Source organism: Haliotis rufescens, unplaced genomic scaffold (genome assembly GCF_023055435.1).
Source record: "Haliotis rufescens isolate VD_foot unplaced genomic scaffold, xgHalRufe1.0.p SCAF_9, whole genome shotgun sequence".
In the NCBI taxonomy this organism is placed as follows: Eukaryota; Metazoa; Mollusca; class Gastropoda; order Lepetellida; family Haliotidae; genus Haliotis; species Haliotis rufescens.
In genome coordinates, this window is record NW_025964383.1 from 25404652 (window position 1) to 25429312 (window position 24661).

Genomic DNA, 24661 nt, shown 5'->3' on the forward strand with positions numbered 1-24661 from the left:
AGAATCTGCATGGGCATGCTGTCTTTGGATTGTGTGTAAGAAAGTATCAGTCTGGACGAACTTGGAAATGTTATTTAAGGACGTGAACTAGAGGACATGAACTAGAGCAAAAGAAGCAAATTATCACCTGAACAGCACTGATAAATAAAGAGAATCTGAATTCAAACCATTCAGAAATAGTCTGTGATGTCATTATTTCTTTTGTAGGAGGTGAATATTCGACATGGAGAAGTTAGTATAAGGATTTGATGCCATGGGACAAGTCTTTCTGTGGCGGCCATAACTCTGTTGGTAATTGTACTGTTTCCCACACACACAGCTGTAAACCATATTTTCATGTATGGCATTCACATGTCTCTGTCTTGCACTGCTAAAAGCAAACACTTTGGTACATTTTGGACAAGGAAAGCATTTCTTAGAGGCCTCTGTTTGTCTTAGCTTGCTACGGTTTGCTCCTTGGAGGAGTGTCTCTCGAGCCAAACCATGAACATCTGAAATAAAGAAAAACAGAGTCTCTAAGCCTCTACAAACAACACACATATTTCTTGATGTTGAACATAATATTTTAATCCTCATTTCAATCAACATGATCAAAGGTGAATGGAGAAATATACATCACTACGGATCACAGTTCAAGCAAACTCAGTACAAAATATTTGACTTGCCATCTAAGCATTGTCTGAAATAACTGCCTGCCTGCCTGCCTGCCAGTGGCTGGTAAGTTTCCTGTTGGACTGCATGAAATTTACCTCCACCATCCCGACTCCCTGGCATTCAGTTACGTATTCAGTTTTATTATAACTTCTCGTAGATTCTCAAGTAATTGTTTACATTATTTCAACTGAATCAAGATGCGATTTGTCTCTTATTTCTTTTGCGATTTTTCAATATTACGAAGTCTGAATGCGGGACTTTCACCTGCCCTTTTGTCTTGTTGGGTTTTAAAATTATTTCAAACACTGCACCTTCGCAAAACAATAAAGTTTGAAGATAAAAGAAATCAAAACATTCTTCCCTGACAAAAGCCATTCTTCTAACTTGTCAAATAAAACAGTTTTTGGAACATTATGACACATTCAGTAATCCATTTATCCAACAACAATAAAAGTTTCTTTAGCTTCTTGAAAGGGAAAAATTAGACCAATGAAAAGGTGCCATTTCTTGCACTACAAATGAGCAGTAATGTCTACACAAAAACACATCTCAAACATGAGCTCTCAAAGTTCGTCTCCTGTGACTCTGATGCTGCAGCAGACACAATGTCACCATGACGGTAAAATGCTCCGTAAACAAACATACTACACAACAGCAAAACTAATTAATAAGGTCATTTTTTCGATGTAAACTGCATCATTTTTCATGTGTTGCAGATTCTGATGGGCTATATTGCAAAGAAATAGAAGGTCACACATCAAATTATACCACATGTCCACAACTTTGTCCTTCCCCTTGCTTCAACAGCATTCCCGGACATCACAACATCTGAACAATTCAGGTTAAACAATTGAGCAAACACCGGAAGACTTTCACTGTCATGTAAACACAAAGCCTTTGACCTTGAAACAGCTCACAATTTATTCTTTATTGTACAAATTGATGAATTTGTCAAGCCACACATTAACACAGGAAATATAACCAAAGGCATGACCACAGGTAGATGAAGCCGGGACCGGGTTCGTACACGATTAGTCTGGCAAATTTCCATGTCTTGTTCAGGGTATTGACAGTTTTCGATAATATCGTAACAAACTTCAGGTATTAACTCGGCTGGCCGTTGATTGAGCTTTATTTATTTTCTTGTTACTGGGATACAAATAATATTTTTCAAGGCTTTTCAACAGTTGTCTATTTTCCGAAACAATTTCAGGCCTGGGAAGCTCAAAACATTCCAAGGATTCCATGACTCACACGAACTCTGCAGGATCTGAGGCGAACCTGGGATCCACAAGCCGTGATTCTCCCAACGACTAAGTGACACAAGTCTTCATTGTGAGCTGTAGCAGCTTAGACCACAGGCTGCCATGCTCACTTGCGCTGAATCTGAGGGACTAACCACAGCTCAATAGAAGAGCCTGCCTCAAACAAATGTCCTCAAGAAGACATGGAACATGACTCCTTTCGTCATCACTGAATCTTAACACTGCTAAGGGACACAACTCAGTGTAGTGAATTGTAAAATCTCGCCATGGTCTCTTGTACCGAATAACCACACCTAACAGAATCTGCCCAAAACAATATCCTCAAGAAGACAAGGAGCACGATTTCTTTCGTCATCACTGAATCTTAACACGGCTAAGGGACACAACTCAGCGTAGTGAATTGTAAAACCACGCCATGGTCTCTTGTACCGAATAACCACACCTAACAGAAGAATCTGCCCCAAACAATATCCTCAAGAAGCCATGGAGCAAGTTTTCTTATGGCGTAGATAGTTCTGCTGGTAGTTGTACACCTTGCCGCACACACAGGGGTACACGATGTGCTTGTGTATGGCGTTCGTGTGGTTCCACCGCGCACTGTGACAGGCAAACACCTTCTCACAGTGAGGACAAGGGAAGTTACGCTTCCCAGACTCAAAACAACCACGACTTCGACCAACTGAAATTTTCGGGACAAAAGCTTGCTGAACATAGGCCTGCTGAACTTGCTGAACCAAAGATCGAATACCTGAAAGTAACAAAAAGCCATTTTCTAATCTGCTGATATAATTTAAGTACCTAATTCTACACAGCTGGAACACAATCAGACCTGCTGAAGTAAGTTTCCAACTGAACGAAAAAAGAACAATTTGGAACAAATCAATATTTTCAATGTAACAAATGTTATATTTGGGGTAACACTTTCTTAGTAAAGGACAGATTCTCATACTTTTTTGGGTTGAGTCAGATTCGGGATTCAAACCCACACCGCCAGAGTGTGGCACAAAGTCAGTGATCTAACCTACTCAAGACACCGAGGCTTCCACTCAATCTTTACAATGTTTTGCTGTACCAATCTGGTATAATTAGTTGCCAAGTTGATTTTCCCATGCATACGTTCGTCATCAACAAAAGGACAGAAATGAAACATCGACATCTTTCAGATTGAAAGAAGTCTTCCATCACTATAGATAACCTTCATTAGGATTAATTGTTTACAGATTTGGCTGTATAAACTCCAAATTTGGTCAAATTCTGTTTCAAGCTTGGTCTGTCTGTGGACAAAGAGAGGTGATAGAGCAGTTATCCACTCTCAACACATATCTGTTCTCAGTAATAAACCCAACGAAGCAACACCTTTCATCCATCTTTCTGTGGTGAGTGAGTATGGTTTTACACTGCTTGAAGCAATATTCCAGCAACATAACGACAGGGGGGACACCAGAAATGGGCTTCACACATTGTACCCATGTCGGGGAATCGAACCCAGGACTTCAGCGTGACGAGCGACACACTAACCACTAAGCTACCCGACTGCCCTTCTTTCTAAGGTGGAATCCTTCAGTACCACAGTGATTTTCATGTACAAAAACAACAGGATCCTTATCAACCAAAGCACAAAGGTCAATTTCAAAACCATTAGGTCACAGCCTTTAATGGACAGATACCATGTACGTTTTACGTAATAATCGCAAATGATTTTTGAAATGGTTCAGGGCACAAATATTAACTTAACATTTGCAACACCTCACTTTATTTCAGTATTGGATACAGATCATGTAAGAAATTAACACAATCTTCAATTAAACATGATTATCATAACATACAGATTGAAACATTATACATATTATATTCAATGTAGTTGCTGTACATATCTGTCACATGAACCTCTCGTATCACGGTTGTCTGTTGAGTGAGTGAGTGAGTATGGTTTTACGCCGCTTTTAGCAATATTCCAGCAATATCACGGCGGGGGACACCAGAAATGGGCTTCACACATTGTACCCATGTCGGGAATCGAACCAGGGTCTTCGGCGTGACGAGCGAACGCTTTAACCACTAGGCTACCCAACCGCCCGGGTTGTCTGTTGAATTCGGTGTCTGTTGGAACACCATATGAACTAACTACAGTAAACTACGGTTAAAACAAACTCAAAGGTACAACTAATTTTAGTTCGTCATATCCATCGTTCATCATACGCATTTCGACCATTAGACACAAGGGACCATAATTTGAGTTTGCTATATCCGTTGTTTCGTTATAAGCATGTTCGTTATATCCATCAATTTTAGATGAAAAAATATACAGCAAATGGCCAGGACCAGACGAACAGTTAGTTATATCCATCAGTTCGTTATAAACGTAACTTACTGTACATCTACTGACTATGTACTAAATGTTTGTGTTAATTTTTGAGCTGAAACATTCTAGTAAGTATCCATACATCCAACCTCGATGGCCTTATCCATTTTACAATACACATTCTTCAGTCGTCATCGGCTGTGGGCCGATAGCTTAGAACTTTGAAAATTTGTTTCAGTTTCCCTTATCCAGCCTTGGTCTTAGGTTGGAATGTATCATCGAGGGTCACACATGCAGCTTATGACACTCTCAAATCATCCTTTATGTTATGTTGGTATGAGAAGGGTAGTAATTCCTTCCGAACAGCTCAAAGTACTGACATTGGGGATGGATATATGAAGACCAAATGAAGACAATCGGTCAAAATGTCCTGACTGGATACGAGTCAGTGCTCGATTTCGCAACCTGTTATTAAAATATAACTTATATTTACACACCAAGTGCATGTAAAAAATGAATAAATTTGTGTCAGACTAACCCTTACTTGTCCAAACAAAATTGATCTTCGAGCCCACTCAATACCTCTGAAGTTCACTAATCTCTTATGTTATGTTCCCAGGGTTAGAAATTGGTACTAGTCCTACAGTCCCTGCCAAACCGCCCATTAGTAAAGGTATTCTAAGGACTAGTGGAATTTGCCATTTTAAAGGTTTTGCTATATGCTATCATTATAAGGACTAGTGGACTGAAACTAAGTTTCTACCGCTGTGTTCCTACAGTTTTACAGCAATGTGACATAAATCTATGTGACACTGGCAGCAGACCAGCCTGTTTCAACTTTGACAAATTTATATGACCAGGGTGCAACCTGGTTTTGTTTGGTACAGCTTGGTTTTCATGTCAACATGCACCTAGTGCAAGTTATATCAAGTTCCTTAAATTGAGCCCTGCGGTTCATATTGAAACTGATGACGGACACCAGTCTTTTGTTTGGTGCCACTTGGTTTTCATGTCAACATGCACCTTGTGCAAGTTAAATCAAGTTCCTTAAATTGAGCCCTGCGGTTCATATTGAAACTGATGACGGACACCAGTCTTTTGTTTGGTGCCACTTGGTTTTCATGTCAACATGCACCTTGTGCAAGTTATATCAAGTTCCTTAAATTGAGCCCTGTGGTTCATTTTGAAACTGAGACTGATGCTGACGCCAGTCTAAATACACATGGCACAGGACTTCTTGTGTCGGAGATAGCTCTGCTGATAGCTGTACACCTTCCCACACACACAGTTATACACTTTGTTCTTATGGATGGCATTCACATGATTCCATCGGGCACTGCTGCAGGCGAACACTTTCTCACAATTTGGACATGGGAAATTCTTTGTGTCTTTCCGCGGGACAGGCAGAGAGAAATAGTAATTGCCATCCTGAAAACTCGCAAATGGATTTGAGCTGCTGTCGAATTTCTGATTATCTGAAAACAACAAGAACTTTGTGTCTTCATTGGAGGCAAATATTCCTGCGACTTCATCGTACAACATGATAATCATACAGTGACGACCTTGTATATTTTCTTAGGTGGGCCAAAGACCCCCAGACCTTGAGAAACATGGGGCCTTGTATGAACAATGTAGGGCATACAAAATATATGCAACATTCCATATTGTACTGTCGCAACTGTTGATTATTTAACTTTATACCAATATTTCCTTTTCATCATATTATTTGGCACCTTTGGCTTTAGGTTACAATTTGTTGTACACCATTAAATTTGTCAACATAAAAACAACAACATTAGAGGTAATCTAATAAAACAAAAGGGACTGGGGTTTAGAAAGAAGGACTTATTATTATTTTTCATAAGAAGACATTATTTATTAGTTTAGGGGTTGTTTTGCATTTCCACTCTTATAAACTCACTAAATGCACTTTCGTTCAAGTTCCACTGTCTTCTTCGTCCTTATAAACGATGTCACAAAGTGATGTCATTATATATCCAAGCCTTTTGTAGCCAGATCTGGAGTAGCTAACTCTCAAACTAACATGAGTCAAAACCAGCAAAAACATGTTGCAGGATACCAGGATAAGTTATTTTGCTTGTAGTGGCCATGATTTTACAATGCAAAAAAACAGCCCACATGACATCTAATATACACATACAGCCAGGATTGTGCCAATCTGGTTTACTGAACATCATATGCTTTCAGTAAAGGCAAACTGACCCTCCCAGCATCACAAACTGAATACAGTGCATCTGTAATAATACTCTTCAAACCACCACGAGACCCGTGAAGATTCCGGGGAAGTATAGATCTTCAGCAACCCATGCTTGCCGTAAAAGGTGACTATGCTTGTCGTAAAAGGCGACTAACGGGATCGGGTGGTCAGGCTCGCTGATTTGGTTGATGAATGTCATCGTATCCCAATTGTGTGGATCGATGCTCGTGATGTCAATCACTGGACTGTCTGGTCCAGACTCAATTATTTACAGACCGCCGTCGTATAGCTGGAATATTGCTGAGTGCGGCGTTACACAACAAACAAACAAACAAAAATGTATTACTACTCTTCAAAAGACCACGAGATGAGAACACAGATGTACACAGCACTGATGCAATCAATAACCAATGAATAGGAAGCAATTAATCCTCGTTTTCACAGAATCGCTTCCGATGTTATAATACTGGCACATGACAACTGGAACACATCTTTTTATGCCTCAAGTAACTTGTAAAGTAATTGTACGTTTTCCCGCACACACAGACATGTGTGACCTTCTCATGGATTGCAAGGACGTGTTTACGTCTGGCACTACCATCGGAGAACACTTTGTCACACTGACGGCAAAAACATCCTCCCTTACGCTTGGTCGAGTTTCTCCTACCCCTATCTGTCTCATTCTGAAAATAACCAGCTTCCATATTGCTGTGCAGATCGCCCACAATCCTGTTAAAATCTGAAAGTAACAAAAAAGGTTGTTGCTAGTTGAACCTATTTTCTGGAGGTGTCTCTTCAAGAATATTGACGTGACCACTTACACATTCAAAAAACTCGATCACAAAACTGAATTATGGTATGTGGAACAACCACAAACAACAAAGTTCTGAGGAAACTAGTACCAATTCAATTCATTTCCTCAATGATTGGTTGGTTTCAGTTTCCAATCAAGGAATTAATAATTAAATTTATGACTGATTATTTTCCAATAATACCAATTCATATTAATGAATCTGAAGATAAAATGAGACCAAATGAGCATAAAAGCACAAAAGTGAACAAGCAAGTTGGGTTAGCAATATTCCAGCAATATCACGGCAGGGGGGACAAGAAAGGGGCTTCACACATTGTACATGTGGGGATTCGAACCCGGGTCTTTGGCGTGACAAGCGAACCCTTTAACCACTCGGCCACCCTACCGCCTTAAAAGCACAAGAAGCCTGACAACAGGCTAGGTTTCAAGAGTTGATGTTGCAATGCCACCCTGTCAATGGTCTTGTGTTGAACAGAACAGAAATATCAGCCTTGAGTTTTTCTATTGGAAAGACAGTGAGGATTGCTCTCGATTTATGATTATTTTCATAATCATTCATAAATCAATCCACTCCCTTTTCAGACAAAATGATTGATGTCCAACACATAATCACATCCTGGACTGGGGGAAACACCATGAAATTATTGTCTTCATAATGTAAAAAGTCATCAACAATGAATGCGGAAAATGAAGTCTCATGAAAAACACAACAAAAATCAATGAAGTTTATCCCATCACTATCAATCAAAGGATATGAATTTACTGCACAGCTGCCAACATCTGATGGCATATCGGACAAATCTTCAACATGTATTGTGTTGCCTGGTAACCACAGTAATGAGTGATACAGTGGGGGAGTTTAACCTTTCTAACAGTTTCCATACAGGAGATTAACAATTCATCATTTGGAAACTGTGTTCATCTAATTAACACAGGAGTTGAAAGCGTACATACAGAGGGAGGGAGGGTGTTTGGTTTAACACCACTTTGAACAGTATTGCAGTTATATCATAGCGTGTCAGCTTAATATGGGTGGAATGCCTGAAAAGATGCAGGTCCAGGTATGGTACAGACAAACCCAGAAACATAATTGGGGCAAACTGGGATTCAATCTCACAATCATAGGTTTCGAGCATGCCCCAAGGACCCATTGAATTGCAGCACCTTTGACAACTGGGCCACCCGTGCCACCAAAAGTGTACAGTTGAGGTGAAATTGGGTTTAACGTCGCATCCAAGATTATTGCACTTATATAGCGACGTGCATGCATGTGTGAGTATGTGTGTGGCTGCTTGTACTAGTCCGGACTGATGATGATTTATAGTGCTAGCTCACGGACATACCATTCCGCAGTTTAACATGAATTCCCCACTTAGACACAGAATACTGACTACGAGCCGACCAGTCCTTGTTTTAGCCCCTTAATGCTGAGCGCCAGACGGTAACAACAAGTACCATCTTTTAACGTCTTTTGGTATGACGCAACTGGGGACTGAACCCCAGACCTTCCACTCTCTGGGCGGACGCTCTACCACAAGACCACGAAGGCGGTAAAAAGTGTACAGAAGATAATTAATAATTTAAATAAGCAAACGCAAAAATTATCTTCTTTTCCAAGATAAGGAAATATTTTCAAGAAATTTAGGACAGCTGTTGAAAGTTTGGCATAACCAGATAATGAGCATGATGTCAGTTCAAATCTGCCCAAACACACACAAGGTCAGTCAACAGTCCAGCTAGTCAAAGGGAGATAACTTTTGAAGGAAATCCTTCAATTGCAAAGGTTATATAGTTTCCAGGCTGGTGCATTTCATAGGTGAAATAAAACACAATAAATGAATTTTATTCAACTAGGCCAAACTAGTTCTTGAGTAGTACTGTATGTGACTTAACTGCTAGAAAACCACACAATTGTTAATGTTGAGACAAGCAGATTAGTGGCCATGTCTAACCCCTTAGATAACACACAAGCCAAGTTCACATGAGGTCCAAAAGTATTATTAAGCAAGTAATCTCATGAGAAAAAGTAACTGAAGACGACAAATCAATACACAGGACTGGAAACATAATATCTCTCTCGCTGCTATAACAGTCCCCCTGGCCTTCGGTTCACTGACTTTGAATAACAGCCTTCTGCAATATGACATACTTGCTCTCTGCAGCGGCCTTGTCAAGCATGTCGCTCCCTGTCCCAGCAACGAGTCTAGTGTCTACACCTGCCTGCCCACGTCACTGCTGTGTCAGAATGAACCAAGCTAGCTCTTCGGGGAAGCATATTTCAATGTATAACACTCAATAATGAACCATTTGAAAAGTTTGACCCTGAACTTACAACATTTTCGATAATAAAACACAGAAGTAGGAAAAACCCTTAGTCTGATTGCCAGTCTAACTCAACAAGAGGCAAGTCAAAAGGTCTTTTCAACAACCCAAGTGCTACAATTCTACACCCGGATTTTAGGTCAGGTTAACACTCGCAGCCACAAAGAGACAAACACGCCTTGACAACATGCTGACACGAATACACTGAGTACACACACATAGCCAGAGCTAGAATCATATAGGTAGTATTTTCATTGTGATGAAAGCAACATTCAAAAATGAGCATAAAAAATATTGAAAGTCTTTATTTAAAACATTTATTCAGTCTCACCACATACATGAAAAATTACCGTCCAGTTACTCTAAAACCTTTTACAGATCAACTGAGTATTAACTTATCACCAGATATTCAGTTCAGTTGAGTAAGTGTTCGTACTTGAAATTAGATACCAAACAATTTTATGGTAGCAAACCAAAATCTTAGGCAGCAATTTTGCTAATTGTAACCATGATATTTAGCGGTGTTGATCAAAGTTAATCTTCACGTGAACACATGAGTAAGAGTTGATACAGAATATGGCGTCTGTCGTCCCATGAAAAGACTTCAAGGTACAACACATTTCTTTTGGTGTTTCTGTAGGGCAGGTTTCGATGAGTACACTCTTCCACACACATAGCATGACAACTTCACTTTCTCGTGAATGGACTTTACATGGTACCATCTAGAACTGAAGTTCCGAAATACTTTATCACACTGAGAACAAGGGAAACAGTGGTCTCTGGGCTTTTGACTCGCGCCTTTATTTCCCATAAAACTGGGATGTGTTCTATGGTAAGTGCTGGGGAAGGGAGGAAACTGTGTTGAACTATTTGGAGAAAATGAAACTGGATTTGAAGGGCCTCCAAAATTCTCCTGGGCCATTGAATGTATCATTTCCGGAGACCTCCAACTATTATGATAATCTGAAAGCAAGAAAAGGTTGACTTCAATTTTTCTGCCAGTCACAGATCTTAAAGACCGATTCAAAGTAAAAAGAAAGTTTTCAGAAACATGCCTTGGGAAAAGTAACATACTGTTTCCCTGTGCACTACAAGCTATAAATACATTATTTTCTAAAATACGTCTTTGTGAATTCTGTCTAATGATAAATATTTCTTGGCTTAACCAAGGCATTTTTCAAACAATGATTGCCCACACTTCACTATCGTTAACCAAGGTTAATCTCTAGGGCAAAAAGTTCAAAACTGCTGGTATGCTATTAGTGTGACTACTACTGAAAATGAATAAATGAAAATACAGACTTCAAAAGAAATTGATATATTTATTCTTCGAAAAAAAATCTCAGTACATATTCTTAGCAAAATATGAGACAAGTTTCTTATTCTTCTATATCATCAGTGTCGGAATGTACAATCATCAGCAAAAATGTTCCACGCCAACATTTGTATCAACATCTTTTCTGTGTATAAAATTTGAGCATGAGTAAGTGAGTTTGTGTCACAACTCAAGGATACAATGCACACCACAATGCAAAACTGATTCTGCACATGCCTTTGATCAAACAGCAATGTCGGAAACCAACTAGGAACCAAATCCAACACTCATATAGATACATTTTGGCATAACAAAACCATTATTTCTGAACCTGCCTATACACATATCAGGACACATCCTGTAAACATCATGTGCCTTGATGTATCAAGTACCATAGCCATGATATCTATCAATGTGTGGAGAAAATGCCATGTTGGGTATGCAGGGTTCACTCTCGGAACTTTCTGACATGGCAGCATTAGAAACTAACAGTATATTAGTCCTTATAATGATGACAAAGCAAAATCCTTAAAACTGGCAAATTTCCACTAGTCCTTATGACACCATAACTGTTGGGCAATTTGGCAAGGACAACAGTGAGTGAGTGAGTATGGTTTCACGCCGCTTTTATTCCAGCAACATCACAGCAGGGGAAACCAGAAATGGGCTTCACACATTGTACCCATGTCGGGAATCGAACCCGGGTCTTCTGCGTGACGAGCTAACGCTTTAACCACTAGGCTACCCGACCTCCCCAGCAAGGACAACAGGACTAGTTCTCCTTTCTAACACTGCATGGGCCTTCTATCTAAAAATTTCAAATATCCAAGGTACACCCACACTTGCTCCATCTTCCCAACTCAAGGGAGTTAACTGACTATAAAAGTCCAACCCTTGCCGAACTAGGCTGGAATTATGGAGTTATATTTTGGCGGGACTAACGAGTCGATGAACAGTCCAATGAAAATTGCATAACAAAATCTACATCCAGTTCGTAAACTGCCCTGCCGATTTCTGTTGATTACAAGATTTGCAAAGCATCTTCATGTTTTTAAACAAGGCACTCACGTGATTGGATGCACTTCGCGAAGTAAGATCCCTTATATTACAAAATAGAGTTTGATTATCAATCAGTCAGTCTTGACACCACAATTTTTTTAAGCAAATGCAAATGGCATGAGAGGTGGAATGTGACTGGTCAATAGGAGGGACATAGAAGGGACATAACTCGTAATAGCCACTGGTTGCGCTACGATCAAGCCAAAAAAATCCAGCCAAGTTCGGAAAGGGTGGAAACTGGACTTTTAGTCAGTAAACTCCCTTGGCTCGGGAAATGCACTTGCCCGTACAGCACAATCATAAAATGTACCAATTGTCTTTGAAAATTGAGGCCTTTTTTTCAAATTGATGCGCTAACAGCACAAGCACTAGTTCATTTGTAAAGATCGTTTTTCAGTCAGTGCAACATCCCTCTTCATTACCATCTTGGCCAACAGAAACATGGAAGTGGTGGCGCCACCATGATCAAGAGTCACAAGCATTTGTCAAGCTGGACACCATATTTGTCTAGTCCTGCTAAGCCTCAAGTATGTAAGTCTCACACCCAAGTAAGGAATCCTGTATCGCTCTGTTATATATATCGGGTCACACATAACCACTATGTCCCAAATATAATCCCAGTCCTGACAGTTCATCCTTCCTGTCCTTGTACATGCTCTACACCCACCCCAAGGATACAATGTTTCTTATGCCTCAAGTAAGCAGGTTTAGAGGAATACGTCCTCCCACACACACACGAAAAGGTGACTTTCTCATGAATCGACTTCACGTGATACCACTTGCTGCTTTTGTTCCTGAACACTTTGCCACATATCTCGCAGACGTACGTCTTCGGGGATAACAACTCATTGGGGAATAAATGTTTCGTAAACTCATTTTGTCTGAACGACGCTAAGTCAATGCTCCCTGCTTGATTTCCCTGCGGCCCTTGCTGAGAGTTCCAACTAACATCAACATCTGAAAGTAACAAAAACTTGGTCTAAGTTCCTTGAGAAGGAAGCGTCGTTTGTACACATTACCTTCTGATACTTCAGGTCGAGCTGACATTTCGCGATACAATACGTATCACGATACGGACTCATGATACCACTGGTATCACGATACACAACAAATAGTAAGAAATTATCAATATCCCTGAAATACAACTCTAAAACCCTCCCTTCTTAGTGAGATGTGTTGACATGATGGTCCTATTCCGCTGTAACACGTCACTGCGCGACACAATCTGCAAACAACCATTATCTGTTTGAGGACTTTTCCAAACTAAATTTGCCAAGCTGAAAACTTAAATACAATGGGTGCTTCCACTATTACACCCTGTCCTTGTGCCCTGCTTTGAGAGACGCTATGCTACTTCAGCCAAAGTGGGAGGCAACTCCATCGGTTCCTGTTCTAATATTGCACATCGCTAGCCCACAAACTGACGAATGAGTACCGACTACCAAAGTATTGTAATCATAGGCATAGCCCTAACTATGGGTTTTGTATATGTATTACATTGCATCATTAAGAACTTGAGTTAGTTGAAAAAGAAAAAAAGCAGACAAACACTAAATTCTGTTCGACCATTTAAGTTTTCAAAGCCCATTCATGTTGATATTACTAAAGCGATATAATTACTGCATACTGACCTCCTGCCAAAATCTGCCTGCCTACCGATGAATGAGAACTTCTATCAAGACACCCGTCATTGTATGAAGATATTTGCTGTGGGATATCACTATTGAAGAGCTAATGGCTACTTAACCAGAGACATTTTTATATACTTCAAACACCATAGAGAACCTTTGTCACAAATAATAAGGTTCTATTCTCAGGTGGAACCATATATGAAAAATAACACTGGCATCAGAAAACTGCCCATGTGATATGTAAGAAGATAGGAACTTGCTTCTTGGACAAAGTCACCTACAGAAAATAAAATCATTTTTACAAGTTAATTGTCACCTTTCTGGATCCTAAACCAAACTGAGCATCATGTTAATCTACATTAACTTGAGTGAAGCAACAACTGCCTGACGACCCGATCCTGTTATTATATAGTGTTAGTTGCCTCTTACGACATCGATGACAATAGTGAACAAGACAATAAGGCAGCAGCCAGCCTGGGTGACATATTTTTAGGTCCATTGTCATCGATATTTTTCTCAGCAGTGATACCGTCAGGTATGTAGTGACTAAACTGTTCCGCAAGTTTCTTGGAGTACTCAAACCATAATACCCTTGAAAGGCTGTTCAGTGGTTTGGTTTGATGACTTAAGTTGTTCTATGGACATGTTCAAGTTGTATCTCAAGATGCCTAAAAATACTGTCTCAGACAGGCCAAACATTGTTTGTATAACGAGCAATGGGGTATGATGACCCACAATCAACTAAGTAATGGAGTCGAACCACAGATCCTCATTTTAGTCAATTTTATAACAAGCAAAGGGAACAGGGGATCAATTCTGCCCCAGAAAACTGTCAGGTGGACTCAATAATGAATGGATGTTCTCCACCAACACCAGCAATATTCTAGTTGTTATGGCAACTATCTCCAACTGTTAAATTGATTGATCAAACTCGTCAGTCATACAGGAAGGTCTGTAGGAGACATGTACACCAGAATACCCAAATGTTTACAACTGATAGAATGCCGAGTTGGGTTTTGAGGCACTTTTACCAATATTCCAGCAATATCATGTCAGGGACACCAGATATGGGCTTCACACATTGTACCTGTGTGGAGTGCCCTATGTTTCACCAGCACAAAGTAAGTCCTTATAAATGCAGCACTGGAGCAATCATTTCGACATGCGAGTAAAGGTTTAAGTGATGATGTTTCTTTACTAATTTATGGCGCTGAAAACGACGAGTCGAAGATAGTATTCTCCCCAAAACATATTTCAGCTTGCTCTTACTTTCAGCATAGGTTGGTTTATGATAATCTCAGCTGTTTAGTCAGGTCACAAGCAGATCAAGGACACCCTTAATGTACTTCCAGACTGAGTCCGCCCATACATAACAGTTAATCTTCATAAGTGGGAATAAACCAAGACACCAAATGGAGCTTGCACTTGAACAAACGTGCCACCCAAATGTTCGCAGCTTACATTCAAGATCATTGTTTCTCTGTATTATCAACATGGCCACTTGATTTCTTATGTCGATCCAATCCCGTCTTGTAAGCATATGTCAACCCACAGGAACAGGCATAGGTGATCCCTCTGTGTTGGGAGTTGATGTGCTCATCTTTCTTCTGTTTGGTTGCGAAGTACTTTCCACATTCCTCACACTGGGCCGTCTTTTTCCTTTCTACAAACTGACTGAACAACATTTGACAGGATCTAGACTCGACATGCTTGACTAGGTTTTCTTTCAACATATACTGCAGGTGACATTTGGAGCAGACGTGAGATTCATCACTCCTGTGAAAGGTCAAATGGGATCTTAAATCCTTGTCCACTTCAAACAATTCTGCACAGTCAGCAAAAATACATGCCAATTTGTTTCCCAGACCAGCAGACAGAGCATTGACGCGTGTTCCAAAGGGCTGAGAAACATTACTGACATTTGGGTAAGAGTTATGTCCCCTGGTCCAACTTTCATCTTGGGATGCCCATGCTTGGAAGAGTTCTGTGCAGAGGAAAATTGTAATCAGTCATCTTCTGGTCACATGATGCTCCTTCAATCATGTCTTTGGAAAAGAATTCAATAACCGCTTCCAAAAAGCTCAAATGCTTCGCATGCAAAAGTGCACAGGTCAAGAAACATGTAATACCCCAAAACCATTTTGACATCAAGCATGTTTTGTCGCCATTCAAATCTTGAAATAAATGACAGCCAACACATACAGGCTTAAGTCAATTGTGTAATGATTGTACTATATGGAAGTCATGACGACAAAGCCATAGAAACTACAGAATCTGAAGGCACCTTGGGGTAGCTAATTCTGATTGACAGTCTGCCTATCCCATCATAATAGTAAGGAATTCACTTGTTCAACAAAGGTTCAAATCGTTTTAACATCACACATAACTTTCAAACACCATGAATCCACTAACCCCACCATGTGAGGAATTCTTCAAACTATTGTTTATCATGTATTAAGTAAAGTGAGCCTGTCATAGAAGCACAGAAACATTGCAATCAGTGTTCCTGCAAGTAGTATCCGCAAGTCAAAGCACCAACAGCACCAGGCATTGCCAGGCACGCATACATTACTGGAATATGTGTATAAAATGTAGAATATAAATCAACAGAATAAAACAAGAACTATTGTGTAGCAGGTCATAGAAAAATATGCAAAACAAGTCTCGTCTTTCACTGTCAAACTTACTTGACAAGCAAAAGTCATTACACTGTCCAATGTTTAAAAGTATTACTCCAAGATGAATAAGCCGAAGATCATTTTCCATAGTTCAGAAATACTTATTCGATATGGATGAAGGCTGGAACAATTCAAGTATTTTTAATGCAATGAACTATGCCAACACAAATTACATGTTGAGGTTCTGTACCAATACAAGATGAAGGGTACATGAATATCATCACAATTATTTTTAGCAGTTACGACATGTTTTCAGATTGAACAAAGAAAAATCAGATTAAAATCAATGTGCTTTTTCCATAAAATTTCTAACACCATTATTCTTAAATGTTCAGTGTATCATAATGTGGTTAGAATATAGGACAAATAATATTTATTCAGTGAACAGTTCCAGCCTCTGAAGCTTTGGGAGGCCACATTATTTTTTCGCAACCAAGGGATGTACCATAGTCAAACAAATAAAACCCAACTATATTGGTATATCAAAGTATTTTTCTGTTGTGATGTGTTTTGGATTATATAGTGTGTTCCTTCCTTGTCAGTTGTCAATCTCATAGTATTTTCCTGTCAACTTCCTATCCAACCTCATAGTCTTTCCCCTGTCAACTTTCAACCGGACAATATTATCCTATCCACACAAGAGACTCTGCAAAGAATATGGTGAGGAAGGTGCAAATATGTCTTCATCTTTGGGATTTATTTGTGTTGAATCTGGTACAGAACTTATTTTGCACTATTTTACTATTGTTTCGACCTGATCTATCGTTGAGCTTGAGGACGTCCTAGCCCAGGCCACAGTTGAATCAGGAAGCTAGTGTGTGGACTTACCTTGTGATGCCAGGAACCACGCCCCCTTCATCGCTGTACTGTGGCTCTGGGTGTGTCAACATGACAAGTGACAAGATGGATCGAGAAATTTTAATCTAAGTTACATAACAGACTTATTTATTTGAGATTATTTGTATTATCTGGATCGATTTTGTCACTTGTAGAACTAAATGTCAAAAAATAATTTGAGCAATGTTGCGACAAATTAACACATCGCTTAAACATGATAAAATTAACATTGCTCAATTGTCCAATCCAGGACAATGGCTTAATATAACCATTACTTTACAAAGAAATATTTGGCTAAACCACCAAGCCATGACAATGTGCATTAGCTATAAAATTGGAATATTTGAATATTACACAATGTCCTAGATTGGACACAGTACATGATAGTAAGTCGCAGATCACAGTTTACTCTGGTTACTTAACATCAATAATGAAATTGATCTGGATAAAAATGCTTTTTGATAAGTCTTTTTTTATACTTTTGGACACAATACAAAGAGTAAACAGTGATGCCTGTTAAAATCAAGAAACATTTGAGCCAGTGCTAAATCATTCATCATTATCCATTGAAATCAACAACAAAGTGTTTAATTGTTTTGTTTAACATCTCAGACAGCAACATTTCAGATGTATGACGTATGTCTGTAAAGAATTGAGTCTGGACCAGACAATCCAGTGATTGATGTTACGACCAACGACCCATTTTGTCAGGTTACGATGACAATCGACCAAGTCAGACCACCAGTACAACCAAGAAAGATCGCTGGGGACCTATTCTGACCCAGAAACCCAACAGAGAAACACCAATAGAATCTTACCCTGTGTAAAGACATTTACACAATTTAACCCCATTAGAATGTCTGGGATTTATTTTAAGTATAACCACACAAAATAATACGCAAATTTGACAAACATTCTGATTGACACCATGAAGCAACTTAGAAACAAAAGCTTTGTCTCATCCAGTGATTTCAACAATGTAGAATATTCGAGCACTGTTCAAATAGGAATTGCTGGTCACTGCCAAGGATATTATATTGCAGATACATGTATATGGATCAATTGTTGATGCAAAGATGGAAATATCCTTTAGTCAACAGGCAGAAGCTTCAGAGCTTTGGATAAGCATTTTTGAGTAATTGAGTTTTTACTCTAGGGTTTCGATCTTAATTGAGTTATTACATTTTCATTGGGTAACTAATATTTGTTCACTCATCTATTCATGACACTATTGTTTTTTTCCTAAAATAAGTGAACATTTGTAATTTACGCAAGTTTTAGAGGATATTCATTTATTTTTATTACCCATCTGTTTCTTGACATTTGTTTTTTTCACTTAAAACCTGTTTCGTAACAATCCCTGCTTACGGCTCCCTCTCCGGGAAGCCATTTTATGTTTACAAAATCTATCATTGTAAATAGGCGCTACTGTTTAAATACCAATCAGCGACTAATTAAGATACATCATTTACACAGACTAGGCATGATGTGCTTTTCAATTGCCATCAATCAGTATGTTTGTTGCAGAAGCTTTTCCAAATATAACTGTCGGTAAGTGAATTTTGGCAATCAGCTGATACACAATAATTTTATCTGACGGTTTTTATAAACGCAATCGTTTTATCTAATAGTTGTAATATATGCAATAATTTTATTTCAATAGCATATTTATAGTTTTTGTTGCGTAGTTGATACTCTAGGATTTGATTTGTCTGCATATTTCTGTTTATTTAATGTATATTCTACACAAATACGCAGCTTATTTTGAGCTCTGAGCGTCACAGATCAAGGAAAAATTTAGTTTCCTTGTTCTGTCTCCCTTTTATCATCCTGTAACCATAGTAAGTGAACAAAATGTTTGAATTCATATTTGAACTTGCTTATCTCCTACTTACATAGTAAGTTCTTGGTTTTACGCTGCTTTTAGCAAATGTTCCAGCAACATGACAACAGGTGGCTGTACCAGGTGGTGAGATCAACCCAGAGCCTTCAGCGTGACAACCCAATGATTGAACCACTAAGCTGGCCCCCCTGCCCCTATGGCGTCATTCCATATATCTTTAGTTGCCTTATACATGGGGTCGCTTTATAGAAGGTGACATATGGTATATCCCTGCCTATACCATGTATATTGGTATTATTTCTACCAGCACACCTATGTACTTCTATTTGATAACTATGATTGAAATGGGGCTTAGGACGTCCCTTTTCTGTTAACGTTTCCTCACATATTTTTTAAAGAGAAATTTTTAGCATGATGTACCTATTGGAAACATATTTTGTGCTATTTCCGGGACATACTTCTACCTGGTACTTTCATTCCCCCAACCCCTAAACATGTTTAAATATGTCAAAATAGAAAAATATTATACTTTTGCCACTCATTTTGCTTATTAATGTATCTAATTTATGGGTTAAGGTGATTTTTTTCACATGGACCAAACTATTTGGTCTGAAGTCAAATTCATAGGTAAATAATCATAAATACTTTGTGTATGATTTTCACTGTTCTTAAGCGTTCTAAACCTTACAATTCCATTGGAGTGAGGGAGTATGGTTTTAATGCCGCTTTTAGCAATATTACAGCTATATCACGAATGGGAACACCAGAAATGGACTTCACACATTGTACCCATGTGGGAAATCAAACCCAGGTTTTCGGTGTGACGATACAACTCCTTCACCACTAGGCTACCCTTCCACCCCCTCCCCCACACCGCAAACAATTCCATTGGAAATGACCAGCAATTCTCCAAAAGGAAGAAACTTTGGAGATAATTACCGTCATTGCTGTAATCTGCTTCGTTATCATCGCCGTCATCGTTTTCATCTTGGAATACTAAAAAGTCATCTGCACTTTGGTCACCATATCTTGCTTGACTAGTACTGGGTTCGGCGAAATCTGGCACATGTGGAACGTTTTGATGGAAGGACGAAGATGAAGAACCGGGTGATTGAGAATGTGATGATTGTGGATGAGAGAGTCGATCAAGAGCTGCTTGGGACGTTTGCGTATGAGGTACATCTGATGAATAATCTATTTGCATGTATGGAGTCTCTTTCTTTGGCACAATGTCGTCAGGTTCTATTTCTATTAAATCTGGATCTTCTGGTTCTAGTTTCACATTCACTGGCGTGTCATTTTGTTGAGATTTTGACTGTATGTTTGGAGACTGACGTGGAGAGATATGAGGTTGTGAGCGACGATGAACAGGAGATCTGGGTCTTGGAGACTCAGAATAAGAAGTCCTAATGCTTTTAGCAGGAGGTTGTGACACTGACACTTCGTGATGCCTTTTGAATTGATTTAACACAGGTGTTGAATGGTGCATTTCGGAGATAGTCATATTGTTGGAATTGTAATTGTCATTTTCTTGAGGCATTAAAGTCCGATCAACATCAAACACTGACAATTTTAATGTTTTGCTTTCACTTTTTGATATAATGCTTGCATCAGACGACACACCGTCGACTTTAAACGTCAATTTGTTTGAGCGCAACACAACCTGCACACTGGCATCTTGAGTAGTGCCGTACGAGTTCACGGATGCCGGGAATTCAAGATTAGATCTTGGACCTCGTTTCAGCGTAGAAAACAGATCACACAAATCCACTGGGATTGTGAATTCTAATGTTTCGATGAACATTGTTGTACTATAAAAACAACTTCCCTGCAGTATTTTAAAACACAGCAACCTTTCGGCAATCACAGATCTCTTTGTAGCGAGCTATATTATGTCGATCTTCAAATCTAGGTCAATCCCCGAAACGAAATCACATCATGGCAGACAGGTGCGCGATCACTTTAGCTTGTAGCATGGCGTTATGTTCACTCCCTTCTCCGAAATAAACTTCATTTGATGCATGCGTGTTTGCGAAGGAAGTCTTCAACTGTTTTAACACAAACTGATCGGGTCGACCGCCTTTCTTCTTAACATTTCATAACGCTTTATCTTCGAACGCGGCAAGTCTTCGAGCACAAAGCGCGCTGTCTTCCGTGATTTCCGGTTTAAGCCAGAAACTACTTTCCTACAAACGATTTAGATATAAATAACCTCCCTGAGGGCGATTCTAAATGGGTGGGTTTGAATTGTTTGGTTCTCAATTATAAAATAAATAATATCGTTTTTTTATAAACTTTGGTCTACATCATACATATATAAAATTCAATTTTTACTGAGTATGTGCGAGGAAACGGTCAATTAATTTAATCAGTCAATAGCAGTGTTACTTCCCGTTTATGTACATTCAGGAAGTTAATCAGTCAGCTAGCCTGTCGTCATTTTCTGTTTATAGGTTGACCACTTACTCGTGACCAACAAGAACTGGCAAGGCTATTTCTACATGCAAAATTGTACAGTTTTTTTTATTTGCTGTATGCTGACGCATGGGGGCTCTATATGGAGTTTGTTATGAAGCCAATTTGTGAGTTTTGTTCCGAGTGATCGTCACTGATATTACAATAAAGGACATATTACTTCTGGATGTGTTAGACGTCCCAATCGTACAACACTGACTACCAAACTCGTACTGCGCTGACAACCAAACTCGCGCAGCGTTGCAACAAATACATGAGACCCGGGAAAATCCGGGATAGAATAGCGACTATGCTTGTCGTAAGAGGCGACTAACGGGACCGAGTGGTCAGGCTCGCTGACTTGGTTGATGCATGTCATCGATCCCAATTGCGTGGATCGATGCTCATGATGTCAATCACTGGATTGTCTGGTCCAGACTCGAATATTTACAGACCGCCCCCAATATATAGCTGGAATATTGCTAAGTGCGGCGTTAAACAACAAACAAACAAATCATGATGTCAATCACTGGATTGTCTGGTCAGACTCGATTATTTACAGACTGCCGTCATATAGCTGGAATATTGCTGAGTGCGGCGTTAAACAACACAAATAAAACAAAACAAATACACGAAGAGGGGATGCTCTCACAAATGAATATGATGTTGAACAATTTCAGGCACCTACATCTTACGCATTGCAATATTGTACATACTAGGGTTGGGACGGGTAACTCGGGTAGGGTGGGTCCTGAGTAGGACCCGGGTACCAATAGGACTACCCGGACCCGTGGTTAGTCACGTGGTATATTGTTTAATTACAAAAACTCACTATAGATCAGTGGTTATACACTACACTACATGTCGCAAATGTTCGCATTTCCTTCTGACGATACACACATTCCTTTTGACTTGCTGCATATGTTTGAGTAAAGATAACGCTTAATTCAACTTCCGTGTACGCATGATCTGATCGTTTGATACATGTATGTATCTTAATAGCTTTGGCCAGGGTTGCGGTAAAACAATTCCAAATCAGCCATTTTGTTCCCAACTCTTGAGACCTGCAGTGCATGGGTACCCGGGTAGGGTCGGGTAATAGGGGGTCGGATTCCAGGGCAGTAAATTTGGACTCGTCCCAGCCCTAACAGACCGGACCATCTACACCATCTAGACCGGATGAGGATGAGGAATCGCAGTGAAGCGCGAGCAGATCAGAGGAGCAAAACTTATCTGGATCATTAGTTGGGTAAACATTTCAGGAAAATTATAACAACTTTTAGTGTCAGACTTTTTTTAGACTTTCACAATATCACAATGGACAACAATTTGAAGAAGTAAAAAGTAAACACAATTAAGTAATATTTGGCATGGGAAAATATGGGACTTGTAGAGCAAGCATCAGCTCAAAGGGGAGACACCTTGAAAGGCTGTGACGATTCTGACGAAAGACAAGCATCTGTCTATGTGGACGTTGACGGTTCTGATGATGAGGTTGTTGTAACAACCAGCTTGGACACTGATGAAAATGAGGGATATACTGATACTGTAAAAAACACACACGTAATTGTCGATGCGAGGCAGCCCCCCCCCCCACACACACACACACACACCCGACACACACACATACACGCACACACGTACCTGTGTACAAAATTGCTGATCAACCCCCTAATCTACTTACAGATATATCTATCAAATTAAGAAAATTAACAGAAATAAAGATATATACATGTAACATGTTTTGTTGTTTTTTTGTTGTTTGTTTTTTTTGGGGTTTTTTAGGGGGGGGGGGGGGGGGGGGCAGAAAAGCCACTGTACTGGCGAATGTTCAGCGCCTCCACTAAGTAGGTTTCATGTACATACGGAGCATATACATGTAGCGTACACCATATCTAACAATAACACATGACTACACACTTTCCGTGGTCGGTTTCAAATATCAAAGCGCTTGTCAAGTTACACGGAAGTGTAACGTAATTAATACATACCGTATTCGACATAATAAGCGCCCAGGACGCTCTCAAAATTAGAAATAGAGGGCTCTTAATAGAATAGTATTTTGGTGAAAAACAACAGTGTTAAAAGATCGTGGTTTATGCTGACAGCCTGAAATGTTTATATACGACAGATGTATTTTTCCAGAATCTAATTTCCCACAATTCCGGATGCATATAACACACGTATTATACACGAATAAATAAGTCTTGTGTATATTGATCAATCGGAAGGGGTGCTAACTGGGATTGTTCACCAGCCAATATATTAGCAAATATCGCCGTGGGCGCTTATTAGAGCGGGGCGCTTATTACGTCGAATACGGTAAGTAAACTCGCTTAGACGGTGATTTCAAATTGTGAACTGACTATGGAATATAACTATTTGTATCCTTCAGGTCTTTCCAAAAAAGATGTTCCCGCGAGGTTGAACGTTATAACATGGAAAATCTTTCGTTTCTTTCGTAACTGTAGGGCATACCAGAGGGTAATGTGTCAGTGAGTGGGTGGATGGTTGAGTGAGTGTGTGAGTAGGGTTTCACGCCGCTTCTAGCAATATAGCACCGCCTCCATGGTTGAAGGGACGTTAAAAGATGGCACTTGTTGTTGCCCTGCTTGTCACTCGACATTAAGGGGCTAAAGCAAGGATTGGTCGGCTCGGAGTCAGTCTACTGTGTCTGTGTCGGGTATTCATGTAAAACTGCGGCATGGTATCTAAGTGGCATTGCACTATAAAACCGGCATTAGTGAGTGACTATAGTACATGCGCACGCACACACACGTGCGGTGCATGTTGCTATATAAGTTCAATAATCGTGAACGCGACGTTAAACCCATTTTCACATCACCCCCAGAAAAAGGGGACCCGGTGACACCAGGAATGAGCTTCACACATTTATACACATGTTGTAAATCGAACCCGGGCATTCGGCGTAACGAGCGAACACTTCAGCCACTGTACTAACCCACATGTACCTCAAATGTACGGAGGGCATCTTCACAATGGTGATCATGAGAACAAGCGGTACAATTAGAAATACATCTTCAGGATTTATCGACATTTAGTGACAATCGAGCCTGGGGCGACAGTGGATTATTTGAAAGAATTACATTTCTAGTGACAAGTGAAGAATTTTTTTAAATTGGAAATCATGATATTGTGGTTGAGCCTTTTAATTTCCTGATTGGTTTGAGGATTCTTGAAAAAGGAAAATGGTAACATGATGTAATTTACAAAGTTAAACTCATTCCTGTGTTTGTTTGTTTAGTGCC

General features: G+C 39.6%; 1 protein-coding gene across 44 annotated transcripts in view; it reads right to left on the reverse strand.

Moving 5' to 3' along the window:
* LOC124128451 (zinc finger E-box-binding homeobox 1-like) overlaps window positions 1-21097 on the reverse strand; it is a 116185-nt gene extending 95088 nt beyond the window's left edge. For 37 of the 44 annotated variants that reach the window (XR_006860187.2, XR_006860196.2, XR_006860211.2 and 34 more), the window contains exon 1: window positions 19878-21097. Coding sequence is in view for 33 of the 44 variants with exons in the window: in XM_046491882.2 (XP_046347838.2) it covers window positions 19878-20742 (865 nt within the window). In the remaining 11 variants the exon portion in view is untranslated. The other 7 variants (XM_048390847.1, XR_006860206.2, XM_046492065.2 and 4 more) reach the window with 7 other exon arrangements.
* Between the last annotated feature and the right edge of the window lie 3564 nt (window positions 21098-24661).